General features: G+C 38.6%; 1 protein-coding gene across 1 annotated transcript in view; it reads left to right on the top strand.

The window, feature by feature from the left end:
- Positions 1–26,142, top strand: part of LOC110047881 (uncharacterized) — a 60,408-nt gene that overhangs the window by 25,293 nt on the left and 8,973 nt on the right. The window contains exons 4-13 of the mRNA XM_089294297.1: positions 3,774–4,046; positions 8,370–8,621; positions 14,523–14,780; positions 15,567–15,614; positions 18,282–18,362; positions 19,320–19,374; positions 20,599–20,774; positions 22,100–22,141; positions 23,721–23,849; positions 25,529–25,556. Of these exons, the coding sequence (XP_089150423.1) occupies positions 3,774–4,046; positions 8,370–8,621; positions 14,523–14,780; positions 15,567–15,614; positions 18,282–18,362; positions 19,320–19,374; positions 20,599–20,774; positions 22,100–22,141; positions 23,721–23,849; positions 25,529–25,556 (1,342 nt within the window). The remainder of the gene's footprint in view (positions 1–3,773; positions 4,047–8,369; positions 8,622–14,522; positions 14,781–15,566; positions 15,615–18,281; positions 18,363–19,319; positions 19,375–20,598; positions 20,775–22,099; positions 22,142–23,720; positions 23,850–25,528; positions 25,557–26,142) is intronic.

The raw sequence follows: 26,142 nt of genomic DNA, 5'->3' as shown, positions 1-26,142 counted from the left end.
TCATGGGTACAACACAAGGCATGCGGCGAAAGGGAATTATCTTCGTAAAGAAGTTAAGTCGGAAATTTTCAAATGCTCTTTTTCGAGAACTGGAGTGATATTATGGAATCAAATTTCTCCAGACTGGAGAGATTTATCTAAACCAATCTTTAAGAAAAAAATTCGTAGATTTTTATTTGAGACTCTATCAGATAGGGATGACTATGTTGAAGTGGACACCCTGACTCAAGTTCTTAAATTTAGTTCCTGATTAATTTCAACCCATAGTTTAGTTTATCTGTAGTAAAATCATAGTTCCTAGTGTCAATCAAAATATGTGAATGTACTTGTATTAAACGGTTTTGTAAATCCTTCTATAAGTAGTTGCATAACAATCTTGTTTATGTATTAATGGTCTAATGTAAATATAGATGTGGCCTGCCTAGATTAGCCCAGGCTATCTGTGGGTTCGCGCTGTTACTATTGTCAAGCTTTTTTAACTTAATGGGTATATGTTTCTGTAAAATTGTAAATATGTGAGTCATAATAAAGTTGTTGTAAAGTTGTCACCACACACACCAAATTCTCCCAGCTTTGTTTGGACCTTGATTTGCTTCAGCTGGCCATGAGAAACAGGGGTGGACATAAGAAACAACTGCAGCCTATTGGCAAAATGTTCTCAGTAGATATGGTTGTCTGGAGAAGGGAAACCGGAAGGTGTGCCATTCCTGTGTAGTAACAGTTATTGGATAGCAATATCTCTCACACTGGGGTTTATATTGGATTCAGGGCTGATAAAGCAAAAACAAATTCAATTAACGAGCTCCTTTGAATCCCTCAAGAAAAGCCCACAAAGAAAGAATTTTTAATAATAGTGGAAAAGGCATTTGTTTTGTTAATTTAAACTGTCTCAGCAGTTAGTTTTCATCTTTATCATTGCACATGCAGGATGGGTGTTGGTTAATTATGCCGAAATAAAAGCACGCTCAATACATGGTTCTGGGTTGACAATTCACCAGCAGCTAGCTCGTGTATTTGTAATGTTATTATTATTTATTGTTATTGTTATTTATTATTTATTATTCAGTTATTGGAATTTTACATTACCATGTCATACTCAAATACAGAAAATAGATCAATAAGTACAAGTTATTGACTAGAAGAACCCACTGGGATTTTTAATGAGCCAGATTTCCTTTGATCATTAATATATCTCTGTCTGAAAAAGGAATCATGAACTTTAATAAGATGAAAATACCATTTTATGTACATAAATTATTTCCAAGTAAAATGTGATTAAAGAACACTCAAACCATTACTTTCCTTCTTGTAGCTTATCTTTTAACTGATAACACTACTTTAATAGTCCTTAAAATAACCGAGAATATCATGCACTGGGGAAAAAAGGCCAGAGTACAATATTTTCTAAGTGTCAAAACATGGAGATTTTATAGGATTGCCAAGGTAAAAAATTTCCTCAACTACAGAGCCAAAATAGTAAATATACTTCTAATCACTTGACATTTCTAAATAAGGATCTACTACTGTAAGAAGAATGGAATGAGTTATTCCGTGGAAATTCTATATTAATTTCAGACCGCCCGGTATCTAGTCTTTTGAAAACAATTCCTGGCTGCTGGGCATCTAGACACAGTATTCTAGGAATATTACCTGGTTCTCTTGGAAATATTGTCTAATCACTGATTCCTGTTAAAAACCTGATTGTACAATTGTAAGTACTGTCATTGTGGACATGATAAGGCCACAACTATTATCCCCAGACTGCAGTTTTGTGTCTTCATCATGACTAGCTGTATACTTCATCCTTCTCATAATACCAGTAATAATAAGAATAAGAAGAATAACAATAACAATAAGAATAAGAATAAGAGTAATCAGTAATAATAATTGGACCGAGTGGAGTACAATTCAGGGAGTAATCGTGTGAGTTATTTTAAAATTGGATCAGCGTGAGGTCGATTTGAAATTACAAGCACAATTACTCCCTGAATTGTACAACATGAGGTCCAGTTAGTAATTAATCGAGTCGATAACAAATTTTGGAATTGAAAGTGTCTTTTGTGAACTTCTTTTGTGCGAAAACATATGTAACACGTTTCATAAGTTTTGAAAACTGTAGGAAACATTGTAAAGAAAGCCATTTAAGTGTGCACAACTGAGGTGCAAATCACATGGGTATCCAATCGCAGGTATCCAAATTACAAAAAGTTCAAATTGGATACCTGTAATTGGACACCCACGTGATCGCATGCCGATTACGTGGCAAATAGGCATGCAGAGAACCAATCATGATCGAGAATTTCGTCATAGATACGATTATTATAATAATAATCATAGTGTCCTTTGGTTGCACTAAGTGTGACCGGTGTGTTGTGTCAGACTTGAAGACGGTGTGAATGCCTTGTGGTTCTAGGCAGCGGTGGAGAGACTCCGAAACTCCTTGGACATAAGGTAAAACGGCGGTGGATTTAAATTCCGTGACGGGCTCTCTTCTTGGGGTTGTTCATGCCTTTGTGATCTTCTGTACAAAAGAGGAGGGATATCCATTAGAAACAAACTTCTCTCCAGCGATTACTGATGGTTTGGTAATAATGGATTCGAAAGACACACAGCAAGCAGTGTGAACCCAACTCCTTGACAATTTCAGAAACTCAGTTCAGTGGCATTTGAGGCAACAACAGTAATATGAATACTCTGATTGAACTCCATAATAATGCTAAGCATCATCAAGTTTTGAAGGCTAATAGGAAAGAACTTTAGGTCGCTCTATAGGGAAATTGTCTGGCATATGATAGAGTTATAAATTTTTGTATAATTTCCTAAGTTTTCATTACTGCAACAGTGAACCTCCTTGGCGACAATGACATGAAACACTACTACACCAATTTACATTAAAAAAATAAGTTATAATGAAAAGAATAAAATGGAGAATAACAGGGATAAAAATAACCGTTAAAAATCTGAACAGGTTGTACTCTGTACTTCCAAACTAGAAAATACTAGGGGTCTTGGGGTAGGGTGCTGATTAAAACTTCGTTAGTTTCTAGTAGGTGCCCCAAAAAATTTTCCTGAAGCCAAAGAGCATGTGAATGTGAGGTGTCATGTATCGCTTTTGGTGTCCTAAATGGTTTTTAATCATAACATGGCTAGGTTAGTCAAGAGGGCCAATAACTAAAATCAACTAACTCTCTCTCTCTCTCTCTCTCTCTCTCTCTCTCTCTCTCTCTCTACTCTCTCTACTCTCTCTACTCTCTTGCTGGTCCAACATTTTCCAAGAATTGCATGAAGCACTGTCCTGAATGATCCCACAAATCTACAAGGGTTGTTTACAGGATCATTTGTGGGTTCAGTTTAAAAGTAATCGTTAGTGTGACTCCAGTCTGAGTTTGTGCTGCCATTTGTTTAAATGGGTACCGAGGAATTTAATGCTGGGGGTAACCCTGTGATGGATTAACATCCCATCTAGGGGGAGTTAAGTTATCCTAGTCGCCTTACGCTGCGATATGGAAATGTGAGATTAGCACCAGCCTTTACCTTGCCGTTTTTCTAACATTATAGGAAAGCCACACAAAAGAGATTTTTTCTTGTTGTCTTAGCTTAAATGATTTTCTTTAAAGCCCTCATTTACATGGATGTACTTTGTAGACCATTGTATATTTGTATGCACAGATAGCTATGGATGGCAAATGTGTTTGATAGGCATTTGAATACTTGTACAAGAGCAAGAATAAATGAGAGATCATAATCATTTTTTTTTTCTTATTTCTTTGCAGATGAACCTGAAAATGTCCACCTAATCACAAATACATCAAGCAAAGTGTGTACAGGAGTTGTATTAAACTTCACATGCACTGCTGAAGCTAACCCACCAGTGCATACTTATTTGTTGTATCAAAATGACGTTGTGATTAATAATACGGGAATATCAGGAACTTGGGTAAAAACAATGGAAACTGCTGGCCAGTTTGTGCTCAGATGTGAGGCTAATAATTCTATCCCTATCCAAGGGATTGGAAAAAGTGGCAATACTACCTTGACTGTTGATGGTGAGTTTGAAGTTATTTTTAAAGTAAGTTCAGTTGCATATTTAGAGCAAAACATTATCTCAAGTATCCAGTGACTCAAAAAGATTAACCAGGTGTAATCAAGAGGGGAGATTGAAGCTGATTGTGAGGAAAAATTGGGGGGGGGGGGGGGGGGGGCTAGGATGTACATGTAGACTGGAAAAAAAGTGTTGGTTCAAGTTAACGCCTGACGGCAAGGATGTTGATTTCTTTTAGAAACCAGCAAACTGTCAATTTCACGCAACGCATAAGCTCAAAAATGTTGATTTCAGGTGGAAATAGGTTAAAATGCTGATTTTACGTTAATGCCTGACGGCAAGGATGTTGATTTCTCTTAGAAAGCAGCAAAATGTCAATTTCACGCAACGTATAAGCTCAAAAATGTTGATTTCAGGTGGAAACAGGTTAGAATGCTGATTTCACATTAACACGTGAACACAAGGATGTTGATGTCCCTTAATTAGAAAGCAGCAAAATGTCAATTTTTCACGCAAAGCATAAGCTCAAGAATGTCAACGGATTTCAGATGGAAATAGGTTAAAATGTTGATTCACGTTAATGTCTGATGGCAAGGATGTCGATTCTCTTAGAAAGCAGCAAACTGTCAATTTCATGCAATGCATAAGCTCAAAAATGTTGATTTCAGGTGGAAATAGGTTAAAATGTTGATTTGCGTTGATGCCTGGCGACAAGGATGTTGATTTGTCTTAGAAAGCAGCAAAATGTCAATTTCGCGCAGTGCATAAGCTCAAAAATGTTGATTTCAGGTCTAGATAGGTTAATATGTTGATTCATGTTAACATGTGACAGCAAGGATGTGAACAGGATTTCACTTAGAAAACAGTGAAATATTGATTTCATCAGAGCGCAAGACCGCAGAAATGCTCATTTCACACAAGGGCAGTAAAATGCTACTATCAATCAATGTGGATGTCACTACTAAACAGTCAAAGCAGAGGGCCTATAAATAGGGCTGACAGATTAACAGATTAACCCTTCCACGCAAATCCCAGAAGTTCAAAACACTGAAAATCATGTCAATTTGAAATAAAATCAGCGCAACCTTGATCACAGATCTATGTTACAATCGATCAGTACTTGTTGGCCATTATCTGTGGGACTCTCTGTGGCAATAAATTAAAAAAAAAAACCTAGTTAAGAAACGTCCGCAGAACGTGATTGCAATGCATGCCGGGAAGGGTCTTTACACCTCGTGCGCGGGAAAACATGGCGGTCGATACAAGACATATTTTACAAGTCTAAAACCAGTTCTTGCTTTCCAAACTTTGATGCTAGCAATGCTTGGCAAATGGGCCACAACTCACGAGAGGGTTTTTTTCTTGGGCAAGAACTGCTCATGGACTTTGCTGCCTGGAGCAATCTGACTTCAAACGCCGATAACACGATTACGGTATATCAGCTGCCTTCAAAGTTTCAGAACACATTTTGATTTTGTAAACCGTGTTGATGACTTATGGGTTTATCAAGGCTTTATGATGCCTCTCAGCCACCAGGCAGGCATACAAGGTACTTTAAAACAATACTTAAGGTATTAGTCGACATAGCTCTAATGCAGCACATCTCTTTTTTGTTCGATGGTATTCCCTTTGATGCTCGATCGATTCACGTGTTGTGTTTCACGTCACAATAACTGAAGTAAACAATCTGTTCCCAGATTTCCGCTCTATATACTATTTTCCTTTGACTTAAAGACAGCTAAGATTCTGTGGAATACACTATAAACAGTCTGCCTGTTTGCTGTTCAAAAAAAAAAAGTAAGGTTTCTTCTCTTATTCGTCCAACAAAAGATCTCTAAAAGATGCCGCTTGGAAAACTGAGTTTTTTTGCATACGTTATTTCTCGAAAACGAAGAGCCACCCAGTGAAAAAACTTCAATGCAATGTTTCTTGGGTAGAACGAAGCCCACATGCCAGAATTCAGCTATTTTTGAGCACTTTCAAAATTATGGCCAAAAAATCTAGGGGACGTTCTTGCCGGTGGCCTTTCATTTAATGTGCAGTAACTGTAATTTTAATGTGCAGTAATTATAATAATTTTAACAAGTACATGTAGATAATTTCCATGTTGCGGTGCGTTAGTTCAGTAATAGATCACAGATGACATCAAAATGTGATATAAGAACAAATATGTGGCACACAAGCCATTAGGCGAATGTGTCAGTACTGACTAAAATACGTTTTAGGAAAGTTCTCGCAAAAGCGGTGTCTGAAATGTTTTAAGGTTGAAAAAGAAAGAGTCTCTTGGGATAGGATAGGGATAGGATAGTGACAAATTTCCATGAGATATGTTACAAACAAAGTTGGTTATGTAATTGTACTGATGACTTGTTGGAGCCAAATTCTTTCATGGTGGCCCATGAATAGATTAGCAAGTACATCTACTGGTGCCAATGGGGAGCCCATGGCGATGCCATCTATCTGATAATAATATTTCCCTTGGAATAGAAATTATGTCTGTCTATTCCAAGGGAACTATTATGATCAGATAGACATCGTCACCATGGGCTCCCCATTGGCACCGGTACTTGGTAATCTATTCATGGGCCACATTGAAAGAACTTGATTCCAACATTACCATGGTCCTACAATTTATTTCTACCGCTGATGATTTGTTGTGTGTATAAACACAATTACCTACAGTTTGTTTAAGAAATAGAAAACATGTGCCGTGTTTCTATCGAGTTTTAGTATAAATCTACTAGCGTTCTATCATGAATGCCGTGCTCTGATTGGCTTCGCTACCCACTATCTATTCTGCGATAGATAGTAAGTAGGGTAGCAGTGTGCCCTTGCTAACAAAATAACGGCTGCTTCTTGGCATTTTCGAAGTGTCTATGAAGAGGATTTCAATAAAGTTTTGAGCAGCTAGTAGATTTATAGTAAACCAATTAGGTTATTCGCTCTCAATTTCTATGCGTGATAGTTGGGGAGGGCGCAGCCCAAGTCAACTATCACGCAATAGAAATCTCGAGCTCATAATCTAATTGTTTAATGGAAAAACGAGTAGAAGTTTGCAAGAACGAGAAATGCTGTGGGAACATGAGCTGCCGGTGAGTGTTTCCCCAGCTTTTTCTAGTTCTCCCAAACTTTCTAGAGTGTTTCTAGAACTCGATAGTAACATGGAGAACATGTTTTCTATTTCTTTAAGAAAACACCGCGATGACAATAAGGAAAACAACTTGCTAACTTTGATCAACAAAATGTAAATTTTCATTGGTCGCGCCATCATTACGTCAGCAGCTCGTGCCAGTTCTGTGTTTCTATCAAGTTTTAGTATAAATCAACTAGCGTTCTATCACGAATGCCATTCTCTGATTGGCTATGCTACTCACTATCTATTCTGTGATAGATAGTGAGCAGCGTAGCGGTGTGCCCTGTTAACAAAATGACGGCCGCTTCTTGTGTTTTCGAAGTGTCTGTGATTTAGATAAAGTTTTGCACTACTAGTAGATTTATACTAAAACAATTAGATTATGAGGTCTCGATTTTCTATACGTGATAGTTGACACGGGCTGCGCCCTCGTCAACTATCACGCGATAGAAATCTCAAGCTCATAATCTAATTGTTTTATAGGAACACGATTTTTAACCAATCAGCATGCGCATTTTCTTATGGCTGTTTTCTAAAAATGTTTATTATATAAGGAATTGGCCGCACTCTTGATATTTAAACATTGAGAGTTGTGAGATACAGTTGCCTACACCTTGTGTTATATAAATGTACGTCCCCCGTGGTCTTCAAAATTAAGTTAATAACTTAACCATGCATTCCGGCAAATTACCAGCTATCCTCATAGTAAAATTATTATCTGATGGTGTGTCATGAGCATTCCATTCTAATTTGCCCAATTTGGTATCTAATAGTCCCTTATCACCACTTTTCCAGCTGAATGGGTAGCATCTCAGTTGACGAGTTTTAGTTTTTACTTTTCTTTCAGCCAGTTTTCTCTCAGTCTGGTCACATGCATCACAGTTTTTTTCCTCGGGTTTTTTTCAGACATATTCAGACAAATGATGTGGTGATGATCATAGGACTGAATGATATGATGTAGTCTCCTCCATTTCCAACTAAAAGAATTGCAACGAAAATTTCTAGTTTTAAGTCTTCAGTTCATGTCTTTTTATGGCATGTACCCCCTGTAATCCATGCAGGTAAAAAGCTATTATTGCATGCATGTAAGAAAGTCTGTCATCAACCTTCTTACGTTAAAGTATCGACCTAAGTTTATGCCTCGTTATGCAAGGGATCATGTATACTTGATGTACATTTGAATGTCTTTTTCAGTCCCGGCATCTGTGGAACAGGCTGAAAATATACTAGTTGTCAAAGAAGGTGAAAATGTGGAAGTGAACTGTAGTGTGACTGCAGGTATTCCTGACCCAACTGTTATGTGGACAAACATCACGTCTGGTGAGCACATCAAGGGAAACCTATTGAACATCACTAACATCAACCGAATTCAAGATGGAGAATACAGGTGCACTGCAAACAACACTTGTGGAGAGGACTCTACAGTGGTGGACATTGATGTGCATTGTAAGAACATAAGTAGATCTTTTTACTTGGAAAGTTTTTAAAGAAACGTTTGTAAAAAAAGGGTCAAAGTGCTAATCAGTCCACAACATTTGTAAATATTGTTGGTAATACATTACAATATTCAGAGGGGAAGCCATGTTAGCCTCGGCTTGTTTTCTTGTGGGTCCTCTATTCAAATTGCATGGGGATTTGGAAATCTTGGTTTTTTACGAGGCAGAAAAACTGGAGAACCTGAAGAAAAAGCCTTTAAGTAAGGCATGACCCAGAAACAAACTCAACCCAGTTCAGAATCAAATTGGGCCCTCACTGGTGGGAGCGAGTGTTCTCACCATTATGCCATCCATGCTTCTCCTTCCCTATTCATGTTACCACGGACCACAGATATTTGTACCTAGTGTAACTTCACTATTTTTGTTTAGACATAGACATAGACATACTTTATTTAACGTGGAAAAGTACACACTTAGCTGTTCGCTAGTTTCCAGGTGCTCCACGATTTAAATTAAGTAATGTACAACATTATAAAAGCGTTAAAAAAAGGTATTTACATCAAGCTAATTTAAAAATCACTTAAAAAAAAAAAAAAAAAAAAAAAAAAAACGAGCTAAAAGTGATAAAATATAATCAAAGTGTATTAAACATGAAAATCAGTTTGCCGAATCTTTTTCAAAAAGTCTTTTGAGCCTGCCATGGAACGAATATCACGCTTTGCTGCAGCATAACGCCACGACTTAAGACCATATCTGGTAGTGTTCACTTTAGGTATGGAAAGATTAAAATTTCCGCGAAGATTGTACGCTGTTCTCTTCTCAGTTATAAGATTTTTGAAACTGGATGGAGCCCTGCCTTGAACAATATTGTTCACAGTCAGTAACATGTCTTGGGTGCGACGATTTTCTAAGGTTGATGTTGATCCGATACGCCCTAAGAACGCTTCGTACGTCGAGATCTTGTCGCTGTACACAAATCTCAAGGCCCTCGCATTTGTTCTTTCCAGTTTTTCTATATTCCTTCTTCCACAGTGATACCAAACCTGACTACAATAAGAAAAATATGGTAAAATAAAAGCTCGATACAAGGATTCCTTCGTTTTGCAAGGTAGAATGTTCTTTAACCTGCTTAGAGCGTTTATTTGGCTCCCCACCTTGCGACAAATGTCCGCAATGTGTGAATCAAATTTTAGTTTTTCGCCTAAAGTTATGCCCAGTAGTTTTATCTCCTTGGATACTGGAATCTCTTTACCCGCACATTCTATGCTGATGCCACACTGATTTGCATTTCCTAGCACCATGGCGTTATATTTTGTCGGGTTGGCGATCTTTCCGTTTTGTTTAAACCAAGAGGTGGTATTGAACAGACCTTGGTTAATAATGTTTTCTACTGCGCGGGGACATTCGTTTGAAGCATGTAAATTGGTGTCGTCTGCAAAGCTCAATAAGCTGCTCTCGTTTATAGCATAGGCCAAATCATTCATATAAATATTAAAAAGAAGCGGTCCTAATATTGCCCCCTGGGGTACACCACTACGAACGACATTCAACGATGAAAAACTGTTTCCCAGTTTGACTCGTTGGTAGCAATGTGAGAGGTAGCTCTGAAGGAGGGACCATGATCTTTCATCCCGTCCGTAAAATCTAAGCTTTTCCAACAGACGATCGTGAGGGATACAGTCGAATGCCTTGCTAAGGTCCAGTGTAGCAGCACCAATAACGTGGCTTTGATCAAGTTTTTCTTTCCACTCTTCGGTAAGTGTTAATAACGCCGCAGAGCAGCCATGCAATTTCCGATACACGAACGTATAATCGCGGAAAATGGTATCAAAATAACTACTCATCTGAGTATGGACAATGCGTTCAAACACTTTGTCGAATGCGGGCAGCACGGTGACAGGTCTAAAGTTTGCTTTGTCCAACACGCTGTCCTTTTTGTGTAAAGGTGTAATCTGACCATACTTCCACCCTTCGGGGACTTCTGCCATTGCAATAATAGTATTTATAAGATCACTTAGCGGTTCAGACACTGATGGTGCCGCTGTTTTGACTGCGCGTGGCGGAATTAAGTCATATCCCTGGGCTTTGTTTGCCTTGATGTCGTTGAGTATTTGCCTTACTTTGTGGTGATTTGTAAAACGAAAAGTAAAGCTCTTACTGGCTATGCTGTTCTTAGGTAAGCGAGAGGTATGTGACTGATGTTGGAACGGAGTGTATGAATCGATTGTTAACCTATCGGTGATATAGTCATTAAAAATCTCTGCTACTTGAGCTTGATCGATAATCGTTCTGCTGTTTTCTTTTAAAATGATCAAATCGCTTTGCGCACGTTTCTTTGTGTGTAAAAGAGGACGTAGTGACCGCCAAAAAGCCCTGTAGTTTTCAGCACGTGAGCAGCACAGATGATCGAAATGTTTAACAACAGACTTTTGCCTCATGGAGACCACGCGATCTCTTAACACTCGGTATGCTTCCCAGTCGTCTGTTTTCCTTGTTTTGTTAAATTTTCGTTTTAGACTGTTTCGCTTCCGAATGGCCTTTCTTATCTCCGGTGTAATAAATTTGGATTGGCCTGAAGCCGCCTTACGCTTTCTCATTTTGATGGGTGCATGATCGTCAAGCACATCGGTATACATCTTTTCCCAAGCCCAACAGATGTCATTGATGTCTTCGAACACATACGCCACATTAAACAGCACACATGCAAGGTCCTTATTAAAAGCATTCGCATCGAAGCTTTTAAAACACCTGCCTTTCGTAAAAACGGTCTCTGGTTTGGATAATTTCTTGTTAAGAATAGTGTAGACCAGTTTGTGATCACTCAGGCCTGTCTCTATTGTTCCTGATTTTAATGCAGATGTCGGAGAATTTGTTGCTATGATGTCCAAGGAAGACTCTCAAGAAATTGAAATCCTTGTTGGCTCCTTTATGAGATCGTCCAAGCCGTAGATGTCACAGATATCTAAGAAAGCTCGACCTTGTTTCCCGCTGTCTTGTGGTTTTAGAATATCGCAATTGAGATCCCCCAAACATAACACACTAGCGCGGTTTGAAATTGCTGCGTCTAAAATTTCGCACATGTCGCTCGTAAACGTCTGGTTTTTTTTACTGACGGTGGTTTGTAAACATTAAGTTAAGACATAAGTCGCTGTCCAAGTTGAATGTCGACGAGTATTGCTTCCACTGCTTTGCTTCTAATTCTCACTTGGCTTGAAGGAATGGATTTGCGAACATACAATAAAATACCTCCACCGCCTTTCTTGCGATCCTTACGGTAACATTCATATCCTTTGACCGCGAACTGAGAATCTGGAAATGATGCATCTATCTTCGTTTCTTGTAGACACAAAATGTCGAACGTTTCGATCCAGTCCTGAAGTTCACAGAATTTTCCAGCGAGAGCGTTTATGTTGAAACTTCCGATAATAAAGTTCTTATTTGCATATCTGTGCAAAGTGTCGAAGAAGCCACTATTCGCATCGTTTAAACGCCCACGATCTGAAAGTTCGCTTGAATTAAACGAATCGAAGAATGAATCGCTAAACTGTGGTAGAGAACAAGTCAAACATTTCCAGTCTGCCTGAAAGTTGTGAAGTTTTTTAGTGTCGTCCCTTCGTAGCCCCACACACATGCCGTGATAGTTTCTTTTGCAGCCTTTGCACAATATGGCCGCCTGATTCTTCCTGACAGTCTTGTTGCAAGAAGAACACTTCGGCTTTGCGGTCGGGCCTGAGTTTGGCTCAATATCGTGATGTAGAGCAACACCTGAAATCCATAAGCACATGTGTCCATGTTTGATCCATTTGGTTTGAGCTGTCCTGATTCTGGACTGGTTTTGAGTCGTCGCTCGCTTGAAGACATTCAGTTTGTTTGACAATACGGCGCTCGAGTTTAAACTCCCTGATGAGTAATTAATTATTGTTGGTGAATGCTTTTCGACACCGGTTTTCCGTGACACAAAGATACAAAATAAGAATAATTTTAGCAGAAATAAAGCGATTTAAGCGACTCACTTTCATGTCGCTGCTATTTCGATGATATTTGTATGCAAGACAAATTTATACTTGGGTTAAGTAGTGTTAACCAGGCTTCCGAACAACACGACCAACACAACACGGCTTAAACTGTTCTTTGTTTTACTCCCCGTGTTGTTATAATTTTTGTCCGTAGTTCACATGATGTTACTGTTATCATTATAGTGTCCTTTTTGCTGTAATTTCTTACTTGTGTGGAAATGTAACTGTTAAAGATAAAAAGTTTCTGAATTCTGTGGAGGTCTTAGAGCTACATGCAGGTTGCCTTGGTTGCCTTGTTTGACTTATTGGGGACGAATTTACACACTTCTCTTGTTGTAACTTTTCTATACCACAAAAAGCATTTGTAGTCTGCTCAATTACTGTAAGCAGTCCCAATGTGGCCTGGTGGTTGAAAACTTTGTCTTGTACTAGCTTGTACTTTGTAGAGGTCTATAATAATTTGTAACTTAAGGAGAAGATTTTAGTCTTTTTTATGTGTACATTTTCACCTCATGTACTTTGTCATTAAACAAAAGGCGTGCCATATCTGTTTGCTTGTTTTGTTTTGTTTTTGCTTTAGACCTCTCTTTTATTTTATCATGGTTGTATGATTCCCTATAATGTGTATGTCATAAATTAAATGGTCTCAAGGTAGGAATAGTGTTCTTTTTTTTTCCTGAACAGCTGCTTTAGTTTTATGTTCACTGTCTTAGTCCTCCATAATATATTATAAGATATTGTTGAGATACAACTTACCATTGTAATTTGGATAAAACAACCTCATTGCATATACGTATACACTGTTAGTAGTGGTGCTAGTACTGGAAAACCCACAGGCCATGGGCATTGACCATTTAGTCAAAAATTCCTCTAAAAGGGAAATGTTTTCTATCCTGTTATACACACCACTGGTATTTGTTGGCCAAACCCATGGAATGCTTACATGGCAGCCAAGTTAGAGCTCATTTGACAAACTATCTGGGATTTTTCAACCATGGAGATGCCATGCCTCCTAGAAAGTGTATTAAACTATTGGCAGGCAACTTGCAGGGAGCAGAGATGGAAACTGAAACATAAGTTCCTGTTGAGTCTAAAGAAGAACAATGACATAAGTGTTTCCACATGCGGAGAAAGAACAGACACTCTTTTCTGGTCCTTATATGAGGAAGCAAATTTAGCATACCAGATTTCAGAGCATTCCATTGTTAGCGTAATGACCAAATTATCACTTATACATGGAGGCATTTTAGAAGAAAATAGCCATTTAAGACATGAAGAAATAATTATAAGTTGTATGACCATTTGATAGTCACTGGCCAGAAATTTGTATGGAAAGTGAGGATTGTTTTAGTTTGGCTCAGACACATTCAAAATACAGCAACTGGAAAATATGACAGCTTTTGTTGCCATGTTGGCTCCAGGAGCAACTGTCGAGTTTACCTCGCAACTGTACTGTGCAACCTTGATATTATGAACGAACTTTGTGATGACATGAGAAACTCACTCTCATACATATGCTAATAAAGTGTAATATTTTGAAGTGTTTTATGATTGAATTCCCTCTACATTCGGTCAGATACATTGTATGATGTGGTAAACTAAAGGTATGCTAACACACTACTTGCTGCAGCCTTTGATGTTTCAGGACTGGTTTATAACAATATAATGATAATTGGCTCATTGTGTAGTGTTAATATATTTGGTTAAAAGTCCAAAACTCAGAAATTCAAAATATTCCAATTAGATTCTACAGCAGAGTTCGGGAAAGTAAACTGAACATTCTGCACCAATTGCAGGCATGTTTGTGATATCAAAGTTGCACTTCAGGCAACATTCTTTATTTTACTGAGATTAAAGGCTTAAATATATGTTTTCCCTTTGTTTTGTCTTTTAAGACCCACCAACGGATACCGGGAAAAATCACACTATTGATGTGCCTGAAGGAGATTCAGCATCAATTTATTGCCCAGTACTTGGAAATCCTCATGCCAATATCACCTGGTACAAGGGAAATGACACATCGTTAGGCACTGTGATAAGTACCACCAACCCTCTGGAGTTTCTTGAGACTGTGTTGAATGACAGTGGATGGTATACTTGCCTTGCTGAAAACTATTTAGGAAGTGTTACTCTCACGGTTCAGCTACGTGTTGGTAAGTTGTATGGTTTTGTTTGGTAATAAGTTATTTTGCAAGCCTTCAGACACTATAGCTAATATTATGAGATAAGGCAGTCCTGGCACTTATTCTTTGATTATTAAATTAAAGGAGGTCCATACCTGAAAAATTTTGTAACAAACATAATAATTCCCTTCATGTTTTGCCCTGCTAACTAGTTCATCATTTATAATATAATTATATAACAATTTTTGTTTTGAATCAAAATGTTCATTTGGCATGCTTGAATTGTTCGGTCGGCACAGGGGATCTAACTTAAAACAGAAGGAAACCATTAAGCCCTTTTTTTTTTTTACCTCAGATATTATAGGGATAATGGTGTGAGCCATCATCTCTGAACAAAAACAATCACCAGGGTTGTACTCTCTTGTGCAACGTTTCCTTGAAAATTAATTTCCAGAAAGAATCAAAGGAGACCCATGGCCAAACTCGTGGATTAAGTAATCTAGAGATAAACCGTGTCGGTGAACTTGCAATTATTGGTCTATTATTAAAGGCTGTTGAAACAAGTCAGGTTCGCACCACGCAAGGTCACTCTTATCTCACAAAGCGTAGTCTTTTGTTACACACATATCACAAAGACATACAACCAGAATAGCTAGGGTGGCAAAATTGCAGCTGAACATGGAGTGGTAAAGGGTGAGGGTTCTTGGGTCAGAGTGGGCACTCCTGCCCCCAAAAAAACATATAGTATTTCTCCCCCCCCCCCCCCCCCCCCCAGTTGGAGGCTTTATTAAAGGTGTATTATTTTCCTAATCACAGCAAAACTAGTACAAAGTACACCCACCTCATCAAAACCAACCACTAAAGGTAAGGGGATTTGTTTTGGCACTAATATATTGTGGTGGCATAAATTGATGGTTACAGGGATTGATACAGCAGCATGCTATACGTTGTGAGTTCCTGAAATCCTCATTTTCAAGATGAGGCTTATTAGCCAGTCTTTGTTATTGAAGTCTCATTTTGGTAGCAAAGGTTACACAGGCAGCCTCACTTTGAAAGTGAGGATTTTAGGAACTAATTAAACTCAGCATCATCTCCCATAGTGGCCTGATAGATTCAGTCATGATTTTGTTTACGTAACCAAGTGGAATTGAGTTCTGAAGTGTGTAGGTTGATTGGATAAATTAATGAAATAAATTAATCCCTGCCCTGTTAAGTTTTATGGTACCTCTAGCCTGAAAAAATGTGCACCCTTTAGTTTAGTCAACTGTAGAGAGTTGCACCCCAGCTTGATGCAATACAATAATAAGGGTACTACATATTGTCGTGAACGCAAGTAAAATAGCAATAATTTTCTTTCTTGGAAACACAAATCACGATATTTTGTTCAATATATCATGGTAATTGTTTGTGCTAATCTCACTAGCAATGCAGTGATATTCAAAAGGACTGCAGATATATCTCTTCTAAAAGATTTTTGCAATGATTGCAAAACATACTTATGTTGACAAGTACCACATATTCTCCTATTTATAATTATTTCGAGTTTTGATCTCGCTTTGTTTAAATCTCTCATTTTTAGAAGCCAAAACTCTACATCACCAGCCACCATGCATGTTTGGCATGGCTTATGTTTGTCATGATTGGAAAGTATATCTCTCTTGCAAAAAGTAGATCTTCACAGTCTCTTGGACTTAATTTCTCCATCCATCACTAAAATATTTCAGAGTAGCTTATATTTACTCAATTGTACAGGTAGGTTGACTTGGATACCATCTGTGAAGAAATTGTCACTCTGGTCGAACTGCATGGAATACAAAAGAAATGAAGTGTAAACGACAACAAAATCAAAAGATAAGGCAATGCGAATTTCGTGCTTAAAGTATTTTAAAATACAAATCAAATCACGGGTTTCGACGCAGAATTCGATGCAGCCAGAATTTTAATGTGTATGTTCAAAATAAAACACAGAAACAATGAGGCCAAAATGTGGCAAACCATCAAATTCTCTAGCCAAGAAAAAAAGCTGCGAGCTTAATTTCCACATCTGCTAAACACGATCGTCTTCCCAGGCCTCTTGTATGAATTCTTTGACCTCGCCAACCTTGTTGTTGTAATGGATACATGACCACAGTCATAAATACCTCTCCCAGCTTTCATCTACGAGTGAGCAAAAGCCGATAGGCAAAAGACAACATATTTACAAAAGCAAAAACGGCCGACTTCAAACCTTAAGGTGTTCGACAAACCCGTACCCAGGCTCTCCAGTAAACCATGGGACAAGCACTCTGCTCACCATGGCAAATCGTGGAATAAATGATTTGGATCATGACATTGCGTGGTTTACACTTCGTGTAAGCAACACAAAAATTGTTCGTATACAGTCTAATTTCAGCTTTGTGTTGAGAAGTCCTTGAATCGGCCAAAGTCCCTTCAAAGTCTTTGAATTTTTAGACAAGTGTTAAGAAGTTCTCGAAATTGAGTGTTGCATTTTTTATTCAATCCAGTGCTCTAAGAAAGGCGCCCTGGGATAAAAATCGTGAACTGAAAATACATTTAAGAAAGACTAACTGCAAAGCTAGATTCCGTGAAAGACTGTTAAGGTAAACAGTGATTGTTAGATCATGCATTTAGATAGTACACTAAATTCTGCTATGGGCCTTCAAAAATCTTTAGGGAGACATCACAGATGTCTCCAAGATTCTGAGCAGCAAGTTTTCCTGCTTGGAAACTTATTTTGTGTCCTTGAAAAGACCTTGAATTTGTTTGACCAAAACTGTTCGAGCCATGACTTAAGGTAGGCTCTGTGCATGCTGTTTCGAGCAAACTAGAGATGCAAATTTTTTCAATCTGCTTTGTTCAGCAAGGTTCTGCTTCAGGCCCATATCACTTAATTACCTTTGTTTGTTAGAGAAGCTAGGAACTCTACTAAGCTGCTCACTCCCCCTCCTAATGGTGACTTGATATGATGCTTACACTGTTCTTTTAAGTAGGCAACTATAAGGATATGCTGCATATTTTTTTTGGATTTATTATTATTATTATTATCATCATCATCATTATTATTAATACAACATGAACTACAAGATATGCTGCATGTAGTCATTCGGTCCACCAGTCATTCTGGCATGGTGGTATGCAAATTGTTTTACTGTCCATGTCACTAAATGGGATCTATCAAATCTAGGTTATCATGGTTGTTTGCCTTGTGACAAATTAATTGCTGTACGTCTAAGATTTGAAATTCGTTCAACACTATCAAGCTCTAATATAATTATGTCTACATATAATGTGAACTCACTATCAACAAGTTAAAATAAAATTATGTTGTTACATAGATTTTGAGGTTGAAGCAATGTATGGTGCCATCATGTGTTACAGTCAAAGGGTCTTCTCTCAGACCTTTTGAATAAGGAGCTTTATAGACGTGACATAAGAATTTTTCTACTCTGACCGGGCACTTACTAGTTATCGGAAAGTATTTGTATTTTTTGGGTGATAAGTATGTGTGTTTAATTTGTAATCCATTTGTAGAAAGAACCATTAATGCGATGGCGACCATAGATATAAGCTGTGATAAACGATTAGACGTGGAGAAAAGATTTCCCAGTTTGGTAAGTTTTGCATGTGGCTGACAATCAATCCATAAAATAGCTTAAACTGCAAGAGCTTTCAGGCTCTAGTTATAAAGACTTAAATGCCGTTTTAAAAGCCCCCTGCAATTTGTACCGTAATTTAATAGTGCAGCTACTTTGTTCCTGTATTTGGGTAGCAATAGTTTTAACAGTTTTACATAATTATTTATCTTGCTAAATATATACTATGGATAATTGTGTGTGGTGTTGTGTTTTGTTGTATTTGTATTTGTTATCTTTACGTTGTTGTTCTGTTATCTGGCGTGGTCTATTGTTGTTCCTTTACGTTCAGCTGATCTGCACCACTTTAAAACCTCAATTTTCATTCGTTCTTGTAAATCTACACCTCTTTTGTTCTTAAGACTAGGGGCATTTTTTTGTGTTCTTTTTCTATTGTTTCGGAACCTTGGAAACCTTGTAAAATGTGCAGCTCGCCGCTTTCCGTTATGTTCCTCTGTGGTGTTGTGTTTGTTGTTACTTTCCTATACGTTGTGTTGTGTTACGTGATGTGTTTTTGGTTGTGTTGTATTGTTTGGTACGGTAGTGTTTGGTTGCATTGCGTTGTGTTGCATTTCGCTGTGATGGGCGGTGTGGTGTTGTGTTATAGTTACAGAACCTTGCACACGTAATGTATATGCACATTGGAAACTTTCTATGCTGTCAGTAGATGGTTTTGAGTAAGTCAATATGGGGAGCAGGGATGGTGTAGTTGTGAGAGCGCCTGTCTTCCACCAATGTGGCCCGGGTTGGATTCTGGCCCGGGACCATTTGTGGGTTGAGTTTGTTATTGGCTCTCGCCTTTCTCCGAGGGTTTTTCTCTGGGCTCTCCAGTTTTCCTCCCTCCACAAAAACCAACACTCCAAATTCCAATTCGACCAGGATAGATGACTCTAAATATAGTAACTTAGTTATTTTTGGTTATCTTTTTCTTTTACGGCTTGTGAACGTGTCAGACACCTGGGCTGTTTATCCGCCCAAGCTGTTGACACTAGGTATGATATATCCTTTTCCAAAGGCTTACAAATAACGAAAAATTGCGCACTCACAGCCTCATTTACTTAGTGTATACTCTTTTTTGTGAGAAACTTTTTGAGTTATTTTTTTTAGAAAATAAATGCCTCTTAGTGGGCAAGTCAGGGTTAAATGGATTGGTGAATGGGTAGATGGGCGGTGTATGTATTTCAGACCATTAGACCTTTCCCGCATTCCAACAAACAATGGCGCCGAGTCGGCAAAAATACAGTAAATGTATGAAAATGTGCACCCCAACCTCGCTCTGGTACTATTGTTCGAACGCACTGAAGTGGAATGCGGGAAAGGTCTATTAGATTAATACTACTCTAAACAACCAATCTAAATGCTCCTTGTAACAGGCCGGATGTGCCGATATTTGTTGACGTCATCTAAGCACCGGTTCAGCAAGATGGCGGACAAGCAGTTGTCTGTTTCGTAAACGGTCGATGCCATTTTCGCGACACTTAGAAATTAAAGAAAAACGAAAATTTGTCAGTAACCAGCCAGTATCGAACCCGAAACTTCTGTTTCATAACGTCCCCACTACACTACCAGGTTGGTCCGCCAATTCTCCGCAAAATTTAATTATAAAACGTGACTTTCTTAAATGTTAACGATAGAGTTACCCCAATCATCAAATGTAAGCTAAAACGGAAATTAGCGGCGGAGAAACTAGTGTCGCTCTGCGATGTTTCACCCAGCATTAGTATGATCACGGTAACTGAAACTATAATCCGATATCTTTGGTTTTTGAGAAAAGGTGTTTTGGAACATGGATATTGTGGAAGTACGAACCATGAGTTGGAACTACTTTGTCTCTTTTATTGTCGCTCTAGGTTTGCTTAGGTTTGATCTTTGTGTCGATAGAACTTCTGTTCGTGACATTTATTCTGAGAGATTGCTTAACTTGGATACCTGGATAGTACAGACACTTTTGCTTGCCCCTTTGGTGTCTGTGTTAAGTGGGTCCCACTGTATTTGATGTTTTTGTAACCGTGACATTAATTATTTCGACAAATTTTGCACCCCCGTAAAACAGGTAACATACAGTATGAGATGCTGTAGTGGTGCCACGAAGCGCTGTTAATAATTGTAAAAGATATAGCTTGTGCCCGATAATGGTGAAAACTCAGGAATTTAGTGCCATTCCTGTGACTCTAGGTTATTCACAGGTAAAGTGCGATCCTCTTTTTGTTTTTTAGGTGTGGCAGTGTGATCATAGATTTCGAGATGAAATTCAACCAAAGTAAAGTGGTTAATGAGGTGTTGAATGTTCTGAAAACAGCCGCAAAAGAAGACAATTTTGATGGGTTCAAAGTCGATCCCAATTCCATTGAGCAAATTTCTCCTCCACCCACGGGCACACCAGGCACAAAAAGTACAGTATCTTGGTTTTATTTTCCTAGCAGCTTTCACTTCTACGTGCCTTACCGTTGCCACCTAGACAAGTTTTTTATTAGTTTTGACACTTTTTGACATCTTTTTGACAACTGTGTAGGCTTGGTGGTCTCATGGTGTTAGTGCTCAACTCCCGATCGGGCGGTCCAGGTCGAGTCCTGGCCGGGAACACTATGTTGTGTTCTTGATTAAGACACTTAACTCTCACAGTCCCTCTCTCCACCCAGGTGTATTAATGAGTACCAGGGAGTTTAATGCTGAGGGTTAACCATGTGATTGACTAGCATCTCATCCAGGGAGGAGCACAAATACTCCTAGTTGTTTCATGCTACTGAAACCGGAGATAAGCCCCGACCTAATGGGCCACTTAACTCGTATGCGGACTTTACTTTTGACTTGTGATGCCTTTCGTTACCCATGGCCAATCAATTGCGATAACTTGGAGCCGGTTTCAAACGTTCGCAGGCTGAGACTTAAGAAATTTCCTTGAGAGTGAATGATGAATTTGACAATTTGACAATTTAATATTTCTGCCCTCGACGGTTCCCATGTTTTGGTTGGCCGGTTCAAATAGAAGCTAGCAAAATTTGTTAAAAAGATGTCAAAAGTTAATGAAAAACTCAGTTGTCTCAAGTGGCAGCCGTACGAGACGTAGCACTGTAGAATAATAGTTATTTGTAATCAGTTCACTTGGCTACGTAAGTTTACCAAGTATACTGCTGCATTTACAATAGTACAGACATTTTATAAAGGTCTTTTTCTAGACGCAGACCTCGACTAATTCCCCCCCCCCCCCCGCCCCCCTCTCTTCAGCCAACAATTTATCGTGTTCCCAACGACACTCAAACATTACATTTCTTTCTTCTTACGTTGGACTCCCACGCAGCGAGACACTCGTTTTAAATTTGGAAAGTTTTAGTCCTAGTTTGGTTAAACGGTGTAGCAACTGCCTAAAAGCTTTGTATAATCAATGTCTCATAATATTGTGTTTGTGCTTGTTCAAATGATGGACAACGATACCCACCGAACTAAAACACAGCTGGCAGCGCTAGCTGGAAAATTAGAAGTCGGTGTGTGATCTACAGCTTTTTTGATTTTCCAAATATTTTAGTTGGGTTTATTTCTGTTAGAAACTATTTTGAGGAGAAGAAAGGACACAGACAAAGCATTTAGCAAACACACTCTGGCCGGGTGCACGATATGATCGTACTGTGTACATTTCGTTCAGCCGTACTCATATTTCCAAGGAAACCAGCACCTCATAGTTAAGTTTATATTGATTAATAAATATCTGGTCTTTTCCAGAACCAGGTTGTAGTGGATTTTTCAAAAAGGAAGATTGCGACAGTAAGTGTCACGAGGCATGGCGTATTCAGTTATTTATTATCTAGGAAACTCAAATTGTGATTCATACAAACCGTGTTGGTATCATACGTGTTTTTAATATCAGGTGTTTGTCTGAAAATAATCGCCGTTGTTTCTTTTTACCAGTAGCATTTGGATAGATTAGGGTAGGTCCAGTAGTGTTTCCATTACTTTTAGAGCATCATGCAGACTGCGAGTGGCGAGAGACGCCCATTCCCCTCCCGTTTCTTTCCCTTACTTTTTCAATCGCGCGGACGATTTTAGAAATTAACACCGACTACCTGTAGTCTAAGCATTATTTGGCTTTTGGAATAGCCAGGTAAACCTGAAGAGGTAGAGAGACAGGCGTCAATAAAGATAATTTTTTTGTAATAACTGAGTGATTTACTATTTATGATATCGTGGAGGAAGTCTCTAAAATTGTTGTCTTTTCAGACGCCTCGCGTCCCACTTTCTTTAGGGTATTTAATTGTTGTTATTGCAGTATATTTCTAGATTTTTCCCTAATGTAATCCTTAGCCTACATAGCAAGCGTAAAGCGTAAGTTGGGGCGAGAGCAAAACTCGATGAAGAAGGGGTGGTGGCGAGGGAGAGAACGCTTGCCCGCAAACCCTTCGATTTTGAAAAACGCCCACTGGTTTTCACGGTTGAGTTCATTTATTGACTGACAACCTTGTCACCAAGCTGTGCCACGGCTACATGTATTTACATACTCATTTAAAGGGCAATAACACAAATGTTCGGCTTAAGACCAGCTTTCTTGTGGTTTAACTCTAACCGTTCATTAGCTTGATGGTCATTTCATTCTCTTGCGGCTAAAAAAATATTAAACTGTTGAATTATAGACTCACCCGGAAATCGGAAGCTTTTGTTTGAAAAATGTCAGCGTGAGTAAATTCGCTTTTGCAGGGAAAACAACAACCAGTCACTGGCTTCTAAAATTCGGTCTTTTCGGTCATCTGGACACGAAAAACGACTCTGTAAAGCTAAGCGAGGTTGCCAAATAAGACTATCAAAGATTGGTTCTCCTTCCCTGGTTCCTGTTTGATCTTCGCGCACGATCGTTAATTAACAGCAGCTGAAAGGTCTTAAAAAGCTTTTGCTGAATTCAGCGGGTAATAGAGTCACCAAGTATCTATCCTCTAACAGATGGTGTCGTCTGAGTAAAATCGAATAACTATCATGCACGTCAAGTCTAATAAATCTTCGCTAAGGCTAGCACAAAGCCCGGGCACAATGTCACAAACCTTCCTCCACGACATTGTGCAAGTTACGCCCGAATTATTCTTGGTATCATTCAAGCGAAGTTGATACACTTGTCAATCAAGATGACCACGCCACACCGATCAGGAGCCCCGTTCATGGGCGAACAGGTAGTTTAAAATCGAGGAGTTTGCGGGCAAGCGTTTCCTCTCTCTCGCCCCACCACCCCCTGCTTTGTCGAATTTTTGTTCTTGCTCCGATATTAGCACGGTCAGAATGCGGAAAAGCTCCTTTGTACAGGAACGCTTGCTACGCAGGTCATGTAATTCTTGCACTGTTTGTTTGCTTGTTTGTTTAGTTAATTTGGTGATCGTAATTGTCATTGTTCTTGCGGGATTGGTCGTCATTTATATCATTGTCGGTATCATTGTCGGTATCATTGCATGCTGGGTAGAAAAGAGGAGGAAATGTCGGGAAGACACCAGAGGTGAGTAGGATTAGTCAATATACTTTTGCTTTTAGTTTCATTTATTGCTTGTAATTCAGTCAACGTTCGAGCTGTTAAATCAGGTTGCGGTTTAATATTAAACTTTATTATATGGCTCTGTCTCACAAGGACTGGGAACAACCAAATTAACGAATTTGATGGGCTGAAATCGATATTGAAAGCGGTCTAGATTTTCCCATCTAGACCGGCATCTAGACCGGTGATGTTTTGCAGTGAAAAGTTGCAAACTAAAATGCAAAATTATTGACTGTTTTCATCGAGCAATATTTATTTGTGGAAGTGCCAAAAAGCCTGATGAGAAAAAAGAAGTAAAGAGGACGAGTCAAACTTTGGCGGAATTAAATTCAGCTCCTCTCCGTTCACAAGCAAAGTGTCAGTTAGTACAAACCAGTTACATTAAAAGAATTAAATTGTTCTTGTTTGTGCCATGTAATAAACATCTTATTAACTGAGCCTATTCAGTCTGTATGGGAGAATCTTGACCTCGGTTGTGTGTACAGACCTCACTACGTTCATCCTGTACTCACGACTTCGGTCAAGATTCTCCCATACCGACCTCCTGCTCCGGTAAGAAGAGCTAAATTCAATTAAAATAAAAAATAAAAAGTTGTAATCGAAGATTGAAACGAAGAAAAGAAATCAAATTTTCGTTGATGAATTCCATACCTCCTTATCACCCTCCTGAAGGAGAGCTTGACCAGTTTTGACTGTTGTGTAGTTTCTTGTAAACACTGTTGTTGTGCCTTTTCAGTTCTTAAGTGACGTAAGGGTACTAGTTTCTAAAGAAACTGTTGGGCTGCGTTGGCGGGCAATTGAAGCTTTACTAACTCGTTACCGCAGTACATTTACATTTATCAACTTCAGGATGATAAACAGCGAAGTGTTTCACTTGCCAGTGGACGCAGCCCATCAGTTTCGTTAGTTACACAGGAAGTATCGATGCTCGATATACATTGTGTTCCATGTTACCTGTAATTTGTGATAAAGTGGTATTAAAGACGTACAGCTAACTTGGTGTATTTTCGTGGGCTTTCTGCCTGAATTTGTATTAGTTTTGTATGGAGAATATTGATTTTAGTCAGTGGTCACTGTTCAGTTAAGGTTGTCTTCGGTAATATACATTCAAGTTGTGTTTGACACTGACCCATTGACACGTTGAAACAACAGTTATAGCAACCCATAGAAAAACGTTTCGTTTCGGTTTAAAAAGCCAACTGAAATAAGCCAAATCGGAGTGTCAAGAATTAATGCAGTGTGCATGCATTTTTATCCCTAAAAGTTCTCTTGTTTTTGAAAAAGAAAACAAAAGAAGAGAACAAATAAGGATAAAAACGCATGCACACTACACTAACTCTTGAAACTTCGATTTGGCTCATTACTTGCAATCTCACGGTTCACAACTCTGCGCGTGCTAAGCCAGCCAAAGGAAACGAAATACGAATACTGTGCGGCATAACAAATCACTCGGGTGACCTGTAAATACTTGGAATATTGTAAGTTGCTATAACTGTTGTTTTAACGTTTCAATAGGGTCGGTGTTAAATACAACTTTGAATTTATATTACTGATGTCCATCCCGACTGCAACGTAGGCATTTTTAGTTTAAAGGTTGTCTTGCTTGGGAGTAATTCTGTTCCATTCTTATTTTTTCATTACAGTTCACCCTTCAACATCTGCAGAATCATCGTAAGCACATTTTTTCTTTTCTTTTTATTTTATTCCATGTGATCTAGTTGTCAATCAAGTTTAGTAAATACTGAACCACAGATTAAAACAATGTCTTAACTCTACTAAGTTATATACAAAGTTTGATACCAAACATGTTTTAGAAAAAGAAAACGTTAGTAAATGTATAAAAACTATTGAATGAGCTCAAAATTGTAAGCAGAAGCTGAATAAGACTAAACAGAATACGACACAACTGAAAACTGACGCAATTTCGTTCTGAAAGTGAAACAAATATTTGCCATATAATTGTGCTTAATATACTCAGTGAAGGCAATACAGTCGAACTTCCGGTTGCGACCACCTCTCCCCAGCGAGCGGTTTTCCAAAATACCAAAAGTTTCCCAGTCAAATCACTATATTTGGAACCTCTTGTAAGCGACCACCTCTCGAAAGCGACCACGACCACTTTTAGAACTAAAAGTTTGAAATTTTCTTTTGTTTTTAACTCCCGTAAGCGACCACTTGACAGATAATAGAGCAGAAATTGGATAATAAGGTGGTTTATCATATGACCCGTACGGCCCCGCGCGCAATTTCCTTGGAA

Source organism: Orbicella faveolata, unplaced genomic scaffold, assembly GCF_042242905.1.
Source record: "Orbicella faveolata isolate gen_17 unplaced genomic scaffold, um_ofav_v1 contig_25, whole genome shotgun sequence".
NCBI classification, from domain to species: domain Eukaryota; kingdom Metazoa; phylum Cnidaria; class Anthozoa; order Scleractinia; family Merulinidae; genus Orbicella; species Orbicella faveolata.
Note: the sequence above shows the minus strand (reverse complement) of the source record. Positions and strands in the feature narration are given on the sequence as shown.